The following is a 17,613-nucleotide window of genomic DNA, read 5'->3' as shown; positions in this document are numbered from 1 at the left end:
TTAAGGGATTGGGGGTTGGTGGGATCAGAGGTTAATGGGATCAGAGGTTGATGGGATCAGAGGTTGGTGGGATCGGGGCTTGGTGGGATTGGGGTTTAATGGGATCAGCTTTGGGTGAGATCAGGGGTTGTTGGGATCAGGGATTGTTGGGATCAGGGTTTGTTTGGATCGGGGATTGGGGATTGATGGGATCAGGTTTGGATGAGATCAGGGTTTTATGGGATCTGGGATTATTGGGATCAGAGGTTGATGGGATCAGGGGCTGATGGGATCAGGGTTTGGTGCTATCAGGGTTTGATGGGATCAGAGATTGGTGGGATCAGGGTTTGTTGGGATCAGAGGTTGATGGGATCAGGGTTTGTTGGGATCAGGGTTTGATGGCATCAGGCATTGATGGGATCAGAGTTTGGGTGAGATCAGGGGTTGATGGGATCAGAGGTTTATAGGATCAGGGTTTGATGGGATCAGGGTTTGTTGGGATCAGGGTTTCATGGGATCAGAGATTGTTGGCATCAGGCATTGATGGGATCAGAGTTTGATGGGGTCAGCGATTGTTTGGATCAGGGTTTTGTGGGATCAGGGGTTTTTGAGATCAGAGTTTGACGGCCCCACTCCTCACACAGAACCCCCTCATTTTCACCCCCCCAGCTGTACAACAGGAGCACCATAACCCACCCGAACACCAACTGCCCCGTTTCCACCTCCTCCCACCTCCATCCCAAGCTCCTCCCTCCCCCCCCAGCAGTGCTGAGTGTCCCCATTTGTGTCCCCAGCCAGGATGTGTGACACGTACCTGCGCGGGCCCAGCGGCGTCATCACGTCGCCCAACTACCCCGTGCAGTACGACAACAACGCCTACTGCGTGTGGGTCATCACCGCCCTCAACCCCGCCAAGGTGAGCTGGGCTGGGGACCTGGCTGGACAGACGGACACTCTGGGGTCGCCTCATCGCTCTCTGCAGCTCCTGAAAGGTGGCTGTGAATCTGGGCCCTCAGCTTGGGAAGGATTTTGGGACTCTTGAGGTCATGCAGAAGGGCTGGGAGCACAAACCCTGTGAGTGAGGAACCACTGAGGGACAAAAGGAGATTCAGGGGTGGCCTCATCACTCTCTGCAGCTCCTGAAAGGTGCTTCTTCTTCTGGGCCCTCAGTTTGGGAGGATTTTGGGACTCTTGAGTGCATCCAGATGGGCTGGGAGCACAAACCCTGTGAGGAACCTAAGGGTGCTCAGCCTGGAAAAAAGGAGACACAGGGGTGGCCTCGTCACTCTGTGCAGCTCCTGAAAGGTGGCTGTGAATCTGGACCCTCAGTCTGGGAAGGATTTTGGGACTCTTGAGCTGATCCAGAGGGGCTGGGAGCACAAACCCTGTGAGGAACCACCTGAGGGAGCTGGGGATGCTCAGCCTGGAGAAAGGGAGACTCAGGGGTGCCCTCATCACTCTCTGCAGCTCCTGAAAGGTGCCTGTGCTCAGCTGGGGCTGGGCTCTGTCTCCAGGCACTGGACACTCATCCAGACTCATCCAGGCACTTCCAGACATATCCAGATGCTTCCAAAATACTTCCAAACACATCCAGACACATTCAAGCACATCCAGGAACATCCAGACACCTCCAGACATATCCATGCACATCCAGATGCATCCAAACAAATGCAGACAATTCCAGACACCTCCAGACTCATCCAGATACTTCCAGACACATCCAGGCACTTCCAAACACATCCAGACATTTCCAGACACTTCCAAACACATCCAAACACATCCAGACACATCCAGACACATCCAGACACTTCCAAACACCTCCAGACATCTCCAGGCCCAACCAGAAACATCCAAACACTTCCAAGCACATCCAGATCCATCCAGACCCTTCCAAACTCATCCAGACCCTTCCAAACTCATCCAGACACTTCCAAACTCATCCAGATACTTCCAGACACGTCCAGACACATCCAGACACTTCCAAACTCATCCAGACCCCTCCACTACCCCAGGTTGCTCCAAGCCCTGTCCACCTTGGCCCTGGACACTTCCAGGGATCCAGAGGGAAACCTTTTCCAGCTCCTCACCCTCACATTCGGGGCTTTTTGAGCCCCCCAGGCTCAGTTTCTGTCCCCACACAGACTCTTCCCCGTGTTTTCCCAGCTGTCCTGAAATCCCTGGCCTTCCCTCCCTGCTGAAGGCTCGTTTAGTTCAGGGTTGTAATTAAAAGTAAGCGTAATTATTTGCAATCGAAGCCCCTTTGATATCTGGTGTGGGGAGGTGCCCCAGCGGCCCAGCTCATCAGGGCAGGGAGGCTGTGCCAGGAATGCTGATTTTTCCCAATTTTTTTCCCCTTATCCAGCAGGATTTCATTCCCCAGGGGCAGAGGAGCGAGGTTTGGGTCTATCTCGTGCTATTCATGCAGTATTTTTTACAATAAATTGTAAATTTATTCACATTTTTGCGCTGGTTTAAATTTAAATACAAGCCCTGCCTCTCCTTGTCGTGGGCTGAGACTGGAAAAAGCTGTGAGGGCACCAAACACTCAATTCCCATTGCCAGGGGAAAATGGACAGAGATCGATCATCCCCAGGCCAGGGCAGTCACACCTGTACAAAAATGAGATTGGAATTGGTCAAATCCATCCATTTTAACATTTCCCAACAAAGAACTGCAGGTTCTGCTCTGTCATCCACAGAAATATGGAAATTTTTGAGCTGTGAGAGGAGATCCCATTGCCTTTGCCTTTGAAATGTTAAATAGCTTTAATTAATTCAATTAATGTCAGTTTTTGAGGGATTTTTTGGGGGGGTTTAGGTGTTTCAGTGTCATTTACAAGGAGGGAAAACCTAAAGCAGGGAAGAAAAGCACCAAATCCTTTTGGAAGGCCACAGCTCTCCCTGCTTTCCTAAATCCTAAAAAAGGTTGGAATTGGTCAAATCCATTCATTTTAAGATTTCCCAACTCGGATCAGAGATTCCACAGCACAAGGAACTGCAGGTTCTGCTCTGTCATCCACAGAAATATGGAAATTTGTGAGCTGTGAGAGGAGATCCCATTGCCTTTGCCTTTGAAATGATAAATAGCTTTAACTAATTCAATTAAAGTCAAATTTTGAAGGGATTTCGTTTTTGATTTTGGGTGTTTCATGGTGGAAGTTTTGATTTCCAGGTTGGGAAAAGCTCTCCTGGAGCAGGGAGGGTTGGGAGAAAAGCACCAAACCCTTTGGGAAGGCCACAGCTCTCCCTGCTTGTCCCTCAGGGATGATCCCAGCATTTCCTGGCTGAGGGAAGGATTTGGGGATTAATTGCTTCCAATAATTCCCATAAAATAACTTGGAAATAATATTTTGTAATAAATTTTTTGGTAATCTTTTCATGGACTCCAGCAGTTTTTGGATCAGATGCTGTTCCATGGAGCTTTGGGAGAAGCAGGGAGCTGAATTTAGGAATTATTTGCAAGTCCTCTGCTCTGTCTTTGGCAGAGAACGAGCCTGATATCCACTGAGCTCCAAAATCCCCTCCAAATTTGCAATTTTCCCCTCAGAACTGGGAATTTTGCACCCACGGGGCTGAGGCCTCCTCATTGACAAATTGGGATTTTTTTTTGCTCTGCAGAGTGGGGACATCAAAACCTATTTGGGGGATATTTCGTTTTTTTTAGCTGGGCCCTGGTGCTTTGGGAATTAATTCCAACCACGGTGGGAAAAGAAATCTCTGGGGAGCTGAGAAATGCATGTGATAATTGGGGAATTTGCATAAAAGCTATTTCTGGCCCTTTCTTGACATAATGGATGTTGCTGGTTGAGGTTCCTCCTGGGGTTATTCCCAAAAAAAGCCGTGTCCAAGCTGATGGAGGGAGAAGGGGATGATTTATCCCAAAAAGAGGGGGAAATTCTGGAGCCTGGGGGGGGCAGGGAAATGAGGAATGAGCTTGGAAAGCTTCAGGTTAGAGCTGCACTGTTCTCCTGGAGTGAATTATTGTGGATTTTTCTCCCCAAAATGTGACTGGACTTCCGATCACTTGGGAATCAGGAGTCGCATCTCATTTTCCTGGCTTTGCTGATTGCTCCTGTTCACTTCAGCAGTTCCAGATTTTGGGGGTGCTGGTGGCTCTCTGGCTTTTAACAAATCAGTAAATAATTAAATAAAATAATTTCCAGCTTTTAAAGCCAAAAGAAAAAAAAAAAAAAAAGCCAGGAAAATGGGTAAATAAATACAATATTAAAAAAAAAATAAAGCCAGGAAAATGGGTAAATAAATACAATATTAAAAAAAAAAATAAAGCCAGGAAAATGGGTAAATAAATACAATATTAAAAAAAAAACCACCCAGGAAAATGGGTAAATAAATAAAATATTTTTAAAAAATGGGAAAATGGGTAAATAAATACAATATTAAAAAAAAAAACAAACAGGAACATAAGTAAATAAATACAATGGGTAAATAAATACAAGCTTGTAAAGCTTCAGGTTAGAACTGCACTGAGCTGATGTTCTCCTGGAGAGAATTATTGTGGATTTTTCTCCTCAAAATGTGACCAAATAAATCAATTAAATAATTAAATTAAATAAATTACATTTCCAGCTTTCAGGGTAAAAAAAAAAAAACAGGCAAATAAATACAGTATTAAAAGAAAACCAACAGGAAAATGGGTAAATAAATACAATATTAAAAAGAAAACGAACAGGAAAATGGGTAAATAAATACAATATATATTAAAAAAAACCAGGAAAATGGGTAATTAAATACATTATTAAAAAAAAACAGGAAAATGGGTAAATAAATACATTATTAAAAAAAATCAGGAAAATGGGTAAATAAATAGAAGCTTGTAAAGCTTCAGGTTAGAACTGCACGAGCTGCTGTTCTCCTGGAGTGAATTATTGTGGCTTTTTCTCCTCAAAATGTGACTGAACAAATCATTAAATAATTAAATAAATTAAATTCCCAGCTTTCAGAGGGAAAACAAAAAAAAATCCCAAACAACCCCAAACAAATAAACAAAACCAAAACAAAATAAAACCCAACAAATCAAACAAACAAACAAAAAAAAAAATCACCCTACGAAACAGAAAAATGGATAAATAAATACAATATTTTAAAAAAACAGCAGGAAAATGGGTAAATAAATACAAAATTCATTACTTTATTGCAACTCTTCATGCTTCTGGAGCCTGCACAGGTTAATGTTTGGGTACTCAACACAAATTCCAGTTGTCTGAAGCGTCACCCAGGCTCCTGGTTCACCATCCTGGGGCTTTTGGGGAAATAAAAAAAACCTCATTTAAAAATGAGTTAAAATCTCTACATTTCATTTTCTGCGCATTGAAAAATACTGTGCTCATCTGTAGGAAAGAAAACACAGGCCAGCTCAGCCTGAGCTGTATAAACATCTTTTTTTATTATTATTTTTTGGTTGAACTTTGGGGTTTTTATCTCCCTGGGAATCCACACCTGATCAGGTTTTGTTGCTTATAAAAGGAATAAAGAACAAGAGTTTGGATTTCCTGGGCGTTGGTTTCTTCTCCTTCTTGAATTTTGATGATTTTTGTGTCGTGTGAAGCAGCTGACAGGAGCACCAACCCACATTTGGGGATTTAATCTGTTAAAAGTCAGGGAAATTCTTATATTTGCAAAGGTCTCGTGCATTTGAGTGATTTTGGGGCTTTTTTTGGTCTTTTTGCTGGTCAGGTAGAGAATCCAAGAAAGAAAACTCCATTGATTTCTGCTGATGGGGGATGTGAAACTCTTAATTTAATTTAATTAATCTCTTCTTTTTCTGTTTGTTCAGCCTGTCCCAGGCTGGGTTAAGGACTCTGCCCCTTAAATTGGATTTGAAAAGCAGAAATTCCCAAAGCAGCTGAGAGCCTTGGAGCACAAACTTCCCTGGCAGTTCTGCTCCTGAGTGATGCAGAGAGGCTGCGAAAATCCCAAATTTGGGTGGCACAGGAGAGGAAAGAAAGGGATTAGGGATGTGAAAATGCTGAGGATTGTGTGTGCAGACAGCAGGAGAGAATTCTCTGACAATTCACAGAAATCCATAAATTCTCTCCTGCTCGGACCACGAACCAGGAGAATTTCCTGAGCCACAAAATAAAATACTCTGCATTTCCTGAGCCACGAATGAAATATTCTGCATTTCCTGAGGCACAGAGTAAAATATTCTGTATTTCCTGAGCCACAAATGAAATACTCTGCATTTACTCCATGAACGTCCAAAGCCGCCTGCGGAATTCCAGTTTTGGGGAGGGAAAGGGTGGGAAAAGGCCCACAAGGGTGGAGCTGCCAGCGCACAAATATTGATGTCAGTGAAGTCAGCTGGGCAAGCAGAGGTGATCCAAATCACTGTAAAAATCCTGAGGGAAAAAACCCCAAAAAACCAAACCAAACCGAAGAAAAAACCCCAAGAAACCAAACCAAACCGAAGAAAAAACCCCAAAAAACCAAAACAAAACCAAAACAAAAAAAAACCACAAAAAAACCAAAAAACCCACAAAAAAACCCCCAAACAAACCTCAAAAAACAAAACAAACCAAACCCAAAAAAACCTCCAAAAAAAAACCAACCAAAAAAAAAACTATAAAAAGAAACCAACAAGAAAAACCACCCAACTTTTGGGGATGTTTCGGAGATTGTGATGCTCTCGGAAGCTGCTGCGGGATCCATGGGCAGGGCTTGATGTTAATTGACGAATGAACTGTGTTAATTGTGTCCTTGGCAGGTGATCAAGCTCACTTTCGAGGAATTCGAGCTGGAGAGAGGCTACGACACGCTGACCGTGGGGGACGGGGGCCAGGTCGGAGACCAGAAATCCGTGCTTTATGTGTGAGTACCAATTCCCCAACTCCCTCCTGCAGGATTGCACCTGGCCAGGTGGGGCTGAGGGCTTGGGATGCAGGGATCCAGTGGGTTTTGAGGCTGGTTGTCACTTTGGGGACAAAAAATTGTCCCCTCTGAGTTTTATGTGTGAGTTCCAACTCCCTCCTGCAGGATTGCACCCGGCCAGGTGGCGCTGAGGGTTTGGGATGCAGAGGTTTAGGGGTTTTTTTTAGTGGTTTTCTGTCACTTTGGGGACAGAAAATTGTCCCATCTGTGCTTTATATGTGAGTACCAGAATGCACCTGGTCAGGTGGGGCTGAGGGCTTGGGATGCAGGGATCGAATGGGTTTTGAGGTTGGTTGTCATTTTGGGGACAGAAAATTGTCCCCAGTTTCCTCCTGCAGGAATGCCAGGTGAGGCTGCAGGGCTTGTCGTGCCAGGATCCAGTGGGTTTGGGGCTGATTGTCACTTTTGGGACAGAAAATTTTCCCCTCTGAGCTTTATGTGTGATCACCAATTCCCTCCTGCAGGAATACACCTGGCCAGGTGGCGCTGAGGGTTTGGGATGCAGGGATCCAGAGGTTTTAGGGCTTTTTTTTTAGTGGTTTTCTGTCACTTTGGGGACAGAAAATTGTCCCCTCTGAGCTTTATGTGTGAATTCCAACTCCCCCCTGCAGGATTGTACCTGGCCAGGTGGCACTGAGGGTTTGGCATGCAGGGATCCGTTGGATTTTGAGGCTGGTTGTCACTTTGGGGACAGAAAATTAAATTGTCCCCCTGTGCTTTATGTGTGAGTAATAGAATGAACCTGGCCAGGTGAGGCTGCAGGGCTTGGGATGCAGGGATCCAGTGGGTTTTGAGGCTGGTTGTCACTTTGGGGACAAAAAATTGTCCCCTCTGAGTTTTATGTGTGAGTTCCAACTCCCTCCTGCAGGATTGCACCCGGCCAGGTGGCGCTGAGGGTTTGGGATGCAGGGATCCAGAGGTTTTAGGGCTTTTTTTTTAGTCGTTTTCTGTCACTTTGGGGACAGAAAATTGTCCCCTCTGAGCTTTATGTGTGAGTTCCAACTCCCTCCTGCAGGAATGCACCTGGCCAGGTGGGGCTGAGGGCTTGCCATGCCAGGATCCAATGGTTTTAGGGTTTTCTGTCACTTTTGGGACAGAAAATTGTCCCCTCTGAGCTTTATGTGTGAGCACCAGAATGCACCTGGCCAGGTGGGGCTGATGCAAATTTGGAATATCTGAGACTGAGCAAGGTGCAGTGCCTGGAATCTTTTTCCAGGAAGTTTTCAGTAAATTCCTGCTGCTAATCCTTCCAGGGATATATATATATTTTTTTATATTTTAATAATCTGGGAGGATGAATTGAAAAGTAATGAAATGAGAGGGAGCTGTGAAGACCGCAGTGCTAATTAATGTGCTTGAAAATCCACGGATCACTTTTTCCAGAGTCTTCTGCCCACTCTTAGCTGGATTATTCAGGAATAATATCTGGATACAAAGGGAGGATTCTTTGGAAGAATCAAAATGCAGCACCTCCTGTCAAAGGCAGTAATTCCCATTTTCTTCCTGCTCTTCACTTCTCCTTGGCTGTTGAGGAGCTCAGCCCTGCTGCCTTCCCAATCAAGGAATGCACTTGAGGGGAGATGCAGAGCAGCAAATTCCACCCCAAACTGAGCTGGGAAGGATTTTTTTTGTTTTTCCAGGCTCATTCCCACCCCTGGAAAATGGGAGCAGAGCAGATTGTTAGGCTGAGCTTCCTGACTTGCAGAAGGAATTTGATTTCCTGAAGTAACAAGCACCCAAATCAATCCCCCGCTTGTTAAAAGTGGGGTGGTGAAGGATGCAGAAAGCTTTGAAGCACCTTTTCCTGTTTTTTTTTTTTTTTTCCTCTTGGAGTGTTCCTCATTCCTGCCTGGCTGCTGCTTCAATAAATAAACTGAGAATCGACAATAACACTCCTGAACATCTCCGGGATGCAAAACAGGCACTAAAACAAGATCACTTCTTCATTTAACAGCGCCCTGAGATCAATAAAATCCTGCTGCAGGTCAGAGAAATCAGAGCAGAGGTGGGGGCAGAGCTTGGCTGGGATTGTGATTGCAGGAAAACCAAAAACCACTCGAGGTTCAGAGCCTGGGCATGGCTGCTGCAGGTGTCCCTGTGCCTGTGGGGCCTGCGAGGTCCCTGGCGTGGGCAGGACGGGTCTGTGATGCCCAGGGTGGCCCCATTTCCCTGAGATCCCTGTCCTGGAGAGGAGCTGGCACTCGGCAGGGAGCGGAGTTAATGTCACCTGCACTGGGGGGGTGACACAGAATCCTGGGATGGTTTGGGGTAGAAGGACCTCAAAGCCCACCCAGTGCCACCCCTGCCATGGCAGGGACACCTCCCACTGTCCCAGGCTGCTCCAAGCCCCGTCCAGCCTGGCCTTGGGCACTGCCAGGGATCCAGGGACAGCCACCTGTGCCAGGGCCTGCCCACCTCACAGCCAGGAATTTCTGCCCAAATCCCACCCAATTCTCCCCTTTTCCAGTTTGAATTCATTCCTCCCTTGTCCTGACACTGCAGTTCCTGGTGCCGAGTCTCCTGCAGCTCCTGGCAGGAGCTCTGAGGGCTCCACTCAACCTTTCCTTCTCCAGGCTGAGCATGTCCAGCTCTCCCAGCCTGGCTCCTGTTTCTCTATCAGCCTCGCATTCCTCCTCTGTCAGGAGCAATTTCTCCCCCAAATCCCACCCAATTCTCCCCTTTTCCAGTTTGAATTCATTCTCCCTTGTCCTGGCACTGTAGTTCCTGGTGCCAAGTCCTTATCCAGCTCTCCTGGCAGGTGCTGGGAGGGCTTCACTCAACCTTTCCTTCTCCAGGCTGAACATTCCCAGCTCTCCCTGGATCACATCCCTCCTCTGGTAGGAGCAATTTCTCCCCAAAATCCCACCCAATTCTCCCCTTTTGAATTAATTCCCCCTTGTGCTGGCACTGCAGTTCCAGGTGCTGAGTCCCTCTCCAGCTCTCCTGGCAGGAGCTCTGAGGGCTCCAGTCAACCTTTCCTTCTCCAGGCTGAACATTCCCAACTCTCCTAGTCTGGAGCCTGTCCCTTTATCAGCTTCATATTCCTCGTCTGTCAGGAGCAATTTCTCCCCAAAATCCCACCCAATTCTCCGATTTTCCACTTTGAATTCATTCCCCCTTGTCCTGGCACTGCAGTTCCTGAAGCTGCTGTGAGGGCTCCACTCGACCTTTCCCTCCCCAGGCTGAACATTCCCAGCTCTCCCAGCCTGGATCCTGTCCCTTTATCAGCCTCACATCCCTCCTCTGGCCTTGCTCCAGCAATTCCCTGTCCCCTTCTGTTGAGTTTACTTTTATCCAGAAGCCTTTCAAGTGCTGCTGTTGTAGCTGGGGCCAGGCCCAACCCAGAGCTGAACACATCAACTGGGATTTATTTAAACCCTGCAGAAAAGATTTAAAAAAAAAAAAAACCTCTCACCCCTCTCCACTTGCTCTTAATTTCTGAATTTCTCGCAGATAATACCTGAGCAGAAACAGGATAATCACAACATTAAACACAGGCAACACAAGAGCCCTGCTCCTGCAATAATCGTCCTGCCCACACAAATGCTGCTCCTGGGAGGGGAGGCAGGAGCTGAGCTCCATCTGCCTGCACCAAAGATGCTCCTGTGGGTGGGGGATAAAGCTCCAAAGCTGTGCTGAGGTGATTAATCCCAGAGGCTGAATGAGCCTCGTTAACAGGGGGAGATCAGCGACATTTCCCTCAGTCTCAGCCCTGCTGGGAGGGTGCTGAGGGGAAGGCAGAGCCCTGATCCTGCTGGCATTAGTGGCACTTCTCAGGGGCTCAGGGGTGTTCAGCACATTGGGGTTCTCAAAGGCTCAGGGGATGTTCAGCACATTTGGTGCTTTGTCTGCTGGTGTGGAGATGACCCTGAGGTGTTGGAAAGTCTCTTTTTCCCAGCCCCGAGACCCAAGAAGAAGTCAGGATTCCTTGGTTCTCCTTCTTAAAGTTCCTTATCTGTCTGGCAGGTCGGGTTATGGCACAGTCCCTGTCCTTGGGGTGGTGTCAGCTTTTTATACAAAGAACTACGTGTACAATATTTACAATAATTTCCCAATACCTATCACCTATGTTAGACAGTCTGTCTCTACTCTAAACCAATCCAAAAGTGTCACCATCCCAACAGAAGATGGAGGGCAAGAAGAAGAAGAAGAAGGAGGACAGGACATGCCCAGATTCCTCCATCTTGCCTCTTGAACCCCCATTCTAAAACCCCAAAATTCTACTTTGTCACCCAGTGATAAATTCACTATCATTCTGCTTAAACTCTCTTGGCTTGTCATTCTTCATGTAACGATGGGGTCGGGTTGAGGCACACTGACCACCCTTGAGGCAGTGTTATTGTTTTATACTGAGAACTACGTGTACTTTATTTACAGTCATCTTCCAATCGTGTGAAAAACGCCAAACACTTGTTTTTAAAAATTTCAAAGTAGCAATAAAATGGTTATAAAAATAGTAATAGAATTAGTATTAAAAATTTTGGACAATTAGGATTTAGGACAATGTGAGACAATAGAAACAAAGAGTTATGGAAAGTCCAGGTACCTCTTTGTGAGCAAAATAAGCCCGAAAAAGGACCCACGTTAACAGAGGATTAACCCTTAAAAGCAACAGCCTGTTGCATATTCATACACCTCATACACGATGCATAAATCCCATTCAAACACAGGATATTTTTAATAACTATTATTTTAATTATTTTTATATTACATTCTGTTATTCTCATTTGTTTTTCTGGTTTATTTTTGCAGCCTGACAGGCACCACAGTCCCTGACCTCATTGTCAGCACCCAGCACCAGATGTGGCTCCTCTTCCAGACCGACAGCGTCAGCAACCTGCTGGGCTTCAAAGCCACCTACGAAGGTAGCCCAGGCTCCTCCCTCCCAATTCCCCTTGTCCCCAAAATATCAGGGACCAGCTGAGTGCAGGGATTTGGGAGAAAAGGGAGCTCCTCTAAATAAATCGAAACTCAGTGCAGGGATTTGGGAGAAAAGCAAGCTCTTCTAAGTAAATCAAAGCTCTGCAGGTTTGGTTTTTGGGGTTTTTTTTCCCTTTCCCATCCAAGCTGGCTGGCTGGGGGCTGTCCCGTTGCCATTTCAGGTGTTTTATTGGGGAAAAAAATGGGAATTTCAGCTGACAGCAACAGGTTGTGCCTGCGGGAGGGGATGGGATGGGATTTGTGGTTCCAGCAGATCTCTGGGGTCAGCTGCTTTAAACTGGGATCTTGCAGGTGAAATCAAAGTTAATAAAAGTTAATATCGGGAATTTTTTTTTCAAAGAAACTCCCAGAATGCAGCAAGATGGGAGTGCTCAAGTCTGGCCTAAGCTTGTGTTTTTGCTGTTGTCACAGGTGTTGGCACAAATAGGGAAATTGTGAGGGAAAATCTCCCTGAGAGGTGCTGGAAGTGCCCAGTGGGAGCATTCAGCTCTGGATTTTCCAGCCCCAAATGCACATTTATTTTTATTTAAAATTTTATTTAAAATTCATTATATACAATTTTATTTAAAATTCTTTCCTTTTAAATAATGAAAGTTTGCAGCCTGTGTAAATCAGTTGGGTCTCAGTTCAGCTCTGGCTCCTCAGTGTTCCCCAAGCTCACTCCCAAATCTCCAATCCCAACTTTTATCCTCCTGAACAGATTTTTTTTTTCATTTAATGAACAATAATTCTGCATTTCCAGTGCTTGGCAGAAGGAGTTTGGATTAAGCTCCACTCTCCTGGAGAATCCTTTCCTTCCTCCCCACTGCACAGAGCTGAGGGATGCTGAAAATTTTGGGATCCTGGGGCTTCTCTTCTCCCTCTTTTCCTTTAATCCTGGGTGATTTGTTGGGAAAACTCCTTGCACTGGAGCTGGTGCTTTCCACATCCATCAGGATATTCCTGCAGAATTCCCAGCCCATTGTAACAGCTGGGATAAAGGATTCCTTCAGGCCACATTTTTCAGAAGTTCCTGAGAAATTTAGGATTGACTAAAGAAGATCCAGACTCCCATGATTTCTTCTTTTTGAGGGATATTCCCCTATTTGGACTGAAAAAACCCAAAACCAACCCTTATTTCTTCTGCTGATGAACCTGAGTTTATGCCAAGCAATAGCATAAAAGTAAATGAATTTTATAAATTCCTGTGGTGAGGACAGAAACATCACAAAAAACCCCACCAAAAACCAGAACAAGGCCAAACTGTGATTCAGTGTTGCGTTGTTTTAATAGAAAGGGAATTTCAAATTAAACCCAGATTTATGGGCGCTCCCATGCTAATTTAATTTGGATTTCTGCTGGAATTGGGAAGGAGCTGAGTCAGGTCTGAGCCCCCTGCTGCAGGCAGGGGATGATGAAAAGCTGTTTATTGTCAGGGGAGTGCTGAGCAAGGCTTTGGCTGTGGAGAGCTGCAATTCAGCCCCACGGTGCTAAAGAGGCTTAGGAGCTCTGCAGGGCTGGAGCTGGAGATTTCCTCCCTTGCCCTTTGTGCTTTTCATCAAACTTTTTCATCTTACCACAGGAATTGATACAATTGATTTGCTTTTATGCTCTAGCTTGGAATAAACTCCAGTTCTTCAGCAGAAGAAATAAGGATTATTTAAATTTTTTTTTTCAAACTTTGCTGGGATGAGCTGCTGCTTCCTGCAGCTCTTATGCCAATTCTCCTTTTAATTCAGCCCCTCCTTGTTGTGTTTCCTCTTTAGATCCCTTTTTTTTCTCCTTCAGGAATCCCAGACTGGTTTGGGTTGGAAGGAGCTTAAAGCCCATCCTGTTCCACCCCTTCCATGGGGTCAGAACCAGAGAATCCTTTGGGTTGGAATGGGATAAAAATGGGATCATTTTCATTCATTCTTGGAGGCAAAAACTAAAAGGCAGCAGAAACACCCTGGTCTTGATTCCTCCAAATTCTTACCTGACACCATTAGCTGTAATTAATTAAGCCAATGTCATTTAAGTACAAAATCCTGTGTGTGAGGTAAAATCCTTTGGGTTGGAATGGGATAAAAATGGGATCATTTTCATTCATTCTTGGAGGCAAAAACTAAAAGGCAACAGAAACATCCTCCTCCAAATTCCTATCTGACACCATTAGCTGTAATTAATTAAGCCAAGGTCATTTAAGTACAAAATCCTTTGTGTGAGGTAAAATATTTTCCTGGGCGTTTTCTGACTGGGGTTCCTCAGTCTCACAAATCCTTCACACTGTGGCTATCCCTTCCAGAAACCTGAGTTTGACTTGCTGGCAGCTCCAGAAATCCTCATTTTCCCTCAGAAAAATCCTCTTTTCCCTCAGAAAAAATCCTCATCTTCCCTCAGAAAAATCCTCATTTTCCCCCAGAAAAATCCTCATTTTCCCCCAGAAAAAATCCTCATTTTCCCTCAGAAAAATCCTCATTTCCCTCAGAAAAATCCTCATTTTCCCTCAGAAAAATCCTCATTTCCCTCAGAAAAATCCTCATTTTCCCTCAGAAAAATCCTCATTTCCCTCAGAAAAATCCTCATTTTCCCTCAGAAAAATCCTCATTTTCCCCCAGAAAAAATCCTCATTTTCCCTCAGAAAAATCCTCATTTCCCTCAGAAAAATCCTCATTTTCCCTCAGAAAAATCCTCATTTCCCCCCTTTTCCTCCTGCAAGAGCAGGAATTCCCAGGGAGGAGCAGCCTGGATTTGGGGAGGTGCGAGGGAGGTTTTTTTCTCTCATTTCTCACCCAATTTCCCACCCACCACCCTCAGCCAAACAGCACAAAGAGCTCTGCAAAATTCCTGCTGCCGCATTTTTCCCCTCAGAAAACGCACTTTTGTCAAAAGATTTCCCCCTGTATGAATAATATTTGATGGAGAAAGCTGTGAAAGATTCATGTCAACTTGTTTCCTTTCAATAATGTCAAAACACTTGGTTTGGATGTTCTTGTTTAGTTTTGACTTTTATTATTCTAATGTGGAAGTGATTTTACTTTGAAACATTCATCAGGAGGAATGTTTCGATCTTATTGAAGTAACATGTTTTGATATTTTTGATATTTTTGAATCATTCCTTTTTTTTCTTTTTTTTTTTTTTAATGGAACTTCTGCCCTGCTCAATATTTTACTCCCTCACACAAAGAAATGCAGGAACCAGGGGATTTTTCTCAGGTGAAAAAATGGAATTTCCAAATAAACTCCCATTTCCTGACCTCTGTAAGGTGATGAAACCTTCGGAGCTGTGTTTGCCTGCTGCTGACAAGGAGAGGGTGGGAATTGGGAGCTCTAATTCCTCATTTTCCTCCCATTTTTAACCCCCTGATTTCCACTGGGGTCACGCAGAGCGACAGGAAAGGGTGAGGAGGGAGCAGACCCTGCAGTGATGTCTTAATTCTCTCTCATCCAAGGCTCAAAATGCTGATTTTACCTCCCTTGGCTGCGTTTTTTCTGAGCTCCTGATGCCCTCAGCGCATCCTGATTTTACTGATGCCACACATTCCCAGCTCCCTTTGGAATTCCAGCTCTGGAAATTCTGCTTTTCCCTAAGCTGGAGCTGCTTGGTGCCGAATTCTGTGGGTCCCATCCCTGCAGGGCCACCAGCCCAAGCTCAGGGAAACATTTGGGGCTGGCTCTGGGGTTTTGGCATCTCTGATCCTCCTGGGGAAGCTCCCATGGGCTGGATGGGGCTGCCACGGCTCAGGAAGGAATTTTTTGTGTCCATTTGTGGAGTTTTGGGGCTGCCACGATGGGAATTTTTTATGTCCATATGTGGAATTTTGGGGCTGCCACAATTGGAATTTCTTGTGTCCATGTGTGGAATTTTGGGGCTGCCAGAATGGGATTTTTTATGTCCATTTGTGGAGGAGTTTCAGGGCTGCCAGGATGGGAATTTTTTGTGTCTATGTGTGGAATTTTGGGGCTGCCATGATGGGGTCAGGCAGGAATTTTTTGTGTCCATTTGTGGAGTTTTGGGGCTGCCACAATGGGAATTTTTTATGTCCATATGTGGAATTTTGGGGCTGCCAAAATGGGAATTCCTTGTGTCCATTTGTAGAGTTTTGGGGCTGCCACAGCGGGAACTTTTTATGTCCGTGTGTGGAATTTTTGGGGCTGCCACGATGGGGTCAGGCAGGAAATTTTTTGTCCATTTGTGGAATTTTGGGGCTGCCAGTATGGGAATTTTTTGTGTCTATATGTGGAATTCTGGGGCTGCCACAATTGGAATTTCTGGTGTCCATGTGTGGAATTTTGGGGCTGCCACAATGGGATTTTTTTTTTATGTCCATTTGTGGAGGAGTTTCAGGGCTGCCAGAATGGGAATTTCTTGTGTCCATTTGTGGAGTTTTGGGCTGCCAGGATGGGAATTTTTTATGTCCATTTGTAGAACTTTGGGGCTGCCACAATGGGGTTTTTTTAATGTCCATTTGTGGAGGAGTTTTAGGGCTGCCAGAATGGGAATTTTTTGTGTCTATGTGTGGAATTCAGGGGCTGCCACAATGGGAATTTTTTGTGTCCATGTGTGGAATTTTGGGGCTGCCAAGATGGGAATTTTTAATATCCATTTGTGCAGGCATTTTGGGGCTGCCACAGTGGGAACTTTTTATGTCCGTGTGTAGAATTTGGGGCTGCCACGATGGGGTCGGGCAGGAATTTTTTGTGTCCGTTTGTGGAGGAGTTTTGGGGCTACCAGAATGGGAATTTCTTGTGGCTGAGTGGCAGCAGGGAGCATCCCCAGCCCCCAGGTCCCTGTCAGACACGCTGATAAATGTTCCACATCCACTCCTTCCCATCCCTGCTCGTTGCTATTCCTTGAGTTTTCCAGCTGAATTTTCATTTCATGCTAAGCACTGTTGGCCTTGTGCGTTTTTTGAGGGGAGGAATGAACAGTTCAGTGCATCTTTAACACCCAAAATTTTCATTTCCCATCCCTAATATGCAAGTGCAGCTCCTAAACAGTTGGATTTAAAAAGTGTGCAGGAAGATCCATAAATCCTGGCAAAGTGCTTTGACTGAGAGGCAAAAAAACTCACTCTATTTCATGAAAACTTTTAATATTAATTTATGTTAAATTATTTTGGGGATGCTTCATTAGCTAGCAGTGAGTTTTCAGCTCGAGATGCTGCAGGAGCTCCGTGACTTCTGCTCAAAATACACCTGGATGTGGAGTTGCCTGGAGCCAGAATAATAATGAGGGTGCTCGTTGTTATTCCAGCCAAATTGGGATATTAGAGGGAGCCATGCAAATCTCAGCTCCCGTGGTTTGCCTCTGTAAAGGAAGTGTCAGAAAAGAGATTTCCAATTTGGTGCAAGAAATTGGAAACGGGGAGGAAAAAGACAGCGAGGCTGATCGGAGATGATGGGGATAAAAACGAGAGGAGTGTGGAGCAGATAAATAATGTGGGAACACTCAGGAGGAATGAAAGAATGAAGTTTTTGGGGATAAAAACCAGAGGATTGGGAGGGGAGTGAGAAGCAGATAAATAATGTGGGAAAACTCAGGAGGAATGAAGTTTTTGGGGATAAAAATGAGAGGATTGGGAGAGGAGAGAGTGTGGAGCAGGTAAATTATGTGGGAACACTCAGGAAAAATGAAGAAGCTTTTGGAGCTAAAAACCAGAGGATTGGGAGAGGAGAGGGGAGTGGAGCAGAAAAATAATGTGGAAACACTAAAGAGGAATGAAGGAATGAAGTTTTTGGAGCTAATAGTGATCCAGGACTGGGAGCCTTTTGGAAATGGGATTGAGGGTAACAGGAGATAACGGGAAATTGTGCCTGGGGTTTATTTGGAGTCCAAATGCACAGA

General features: G+C 45.3%; 1 protein-coding gene across 1 annotated transcript in view; it reads left to right on the top strand.

Annotated features, from left to right (window-relative positions):
* The window catches only part of CSMD2 (CUB and Sushi multiple domains 2), a 250,322-nt gene that overhangs the window by 127,310 nt on the left and 105,399 nt on the right, over positions 1-17,613 (top strand). The window contains exons 10-12 of the mRNA XM_030964453.1: positions 774-895; positions 6,703-6,806; positions 11,619-11,731. Of these exons, the coding sequence (XP_030820313.1) occupies positions 774-895; positions 6,703-6,806; positions 11,619-11,731 (339 nt within the window). The remainder of the gene's footprint in view (positions 1-773; positions 896-6,702; positions 6,807-11,618; positions 11,732-17,613) is intronic.

This window comes from Camarhynchus parvulus, chromosome 23 (assembly GCF_901933205.1).
Source record: "Camarhynchus parvulus chromosome 23, STF_HiC, whole genome shotgun sequence".
Lineage (NCBI taxonomy): Eukaryota > Metazoa > Chordata > Aves > Passeriformes > Thraupidae > Camarhynchus > Camarhynchus parvulus.
Note: the sequence above shows the minus strand (reverse complement) of the source record. Positions and strands in the feature narration are given on the sequence as shown.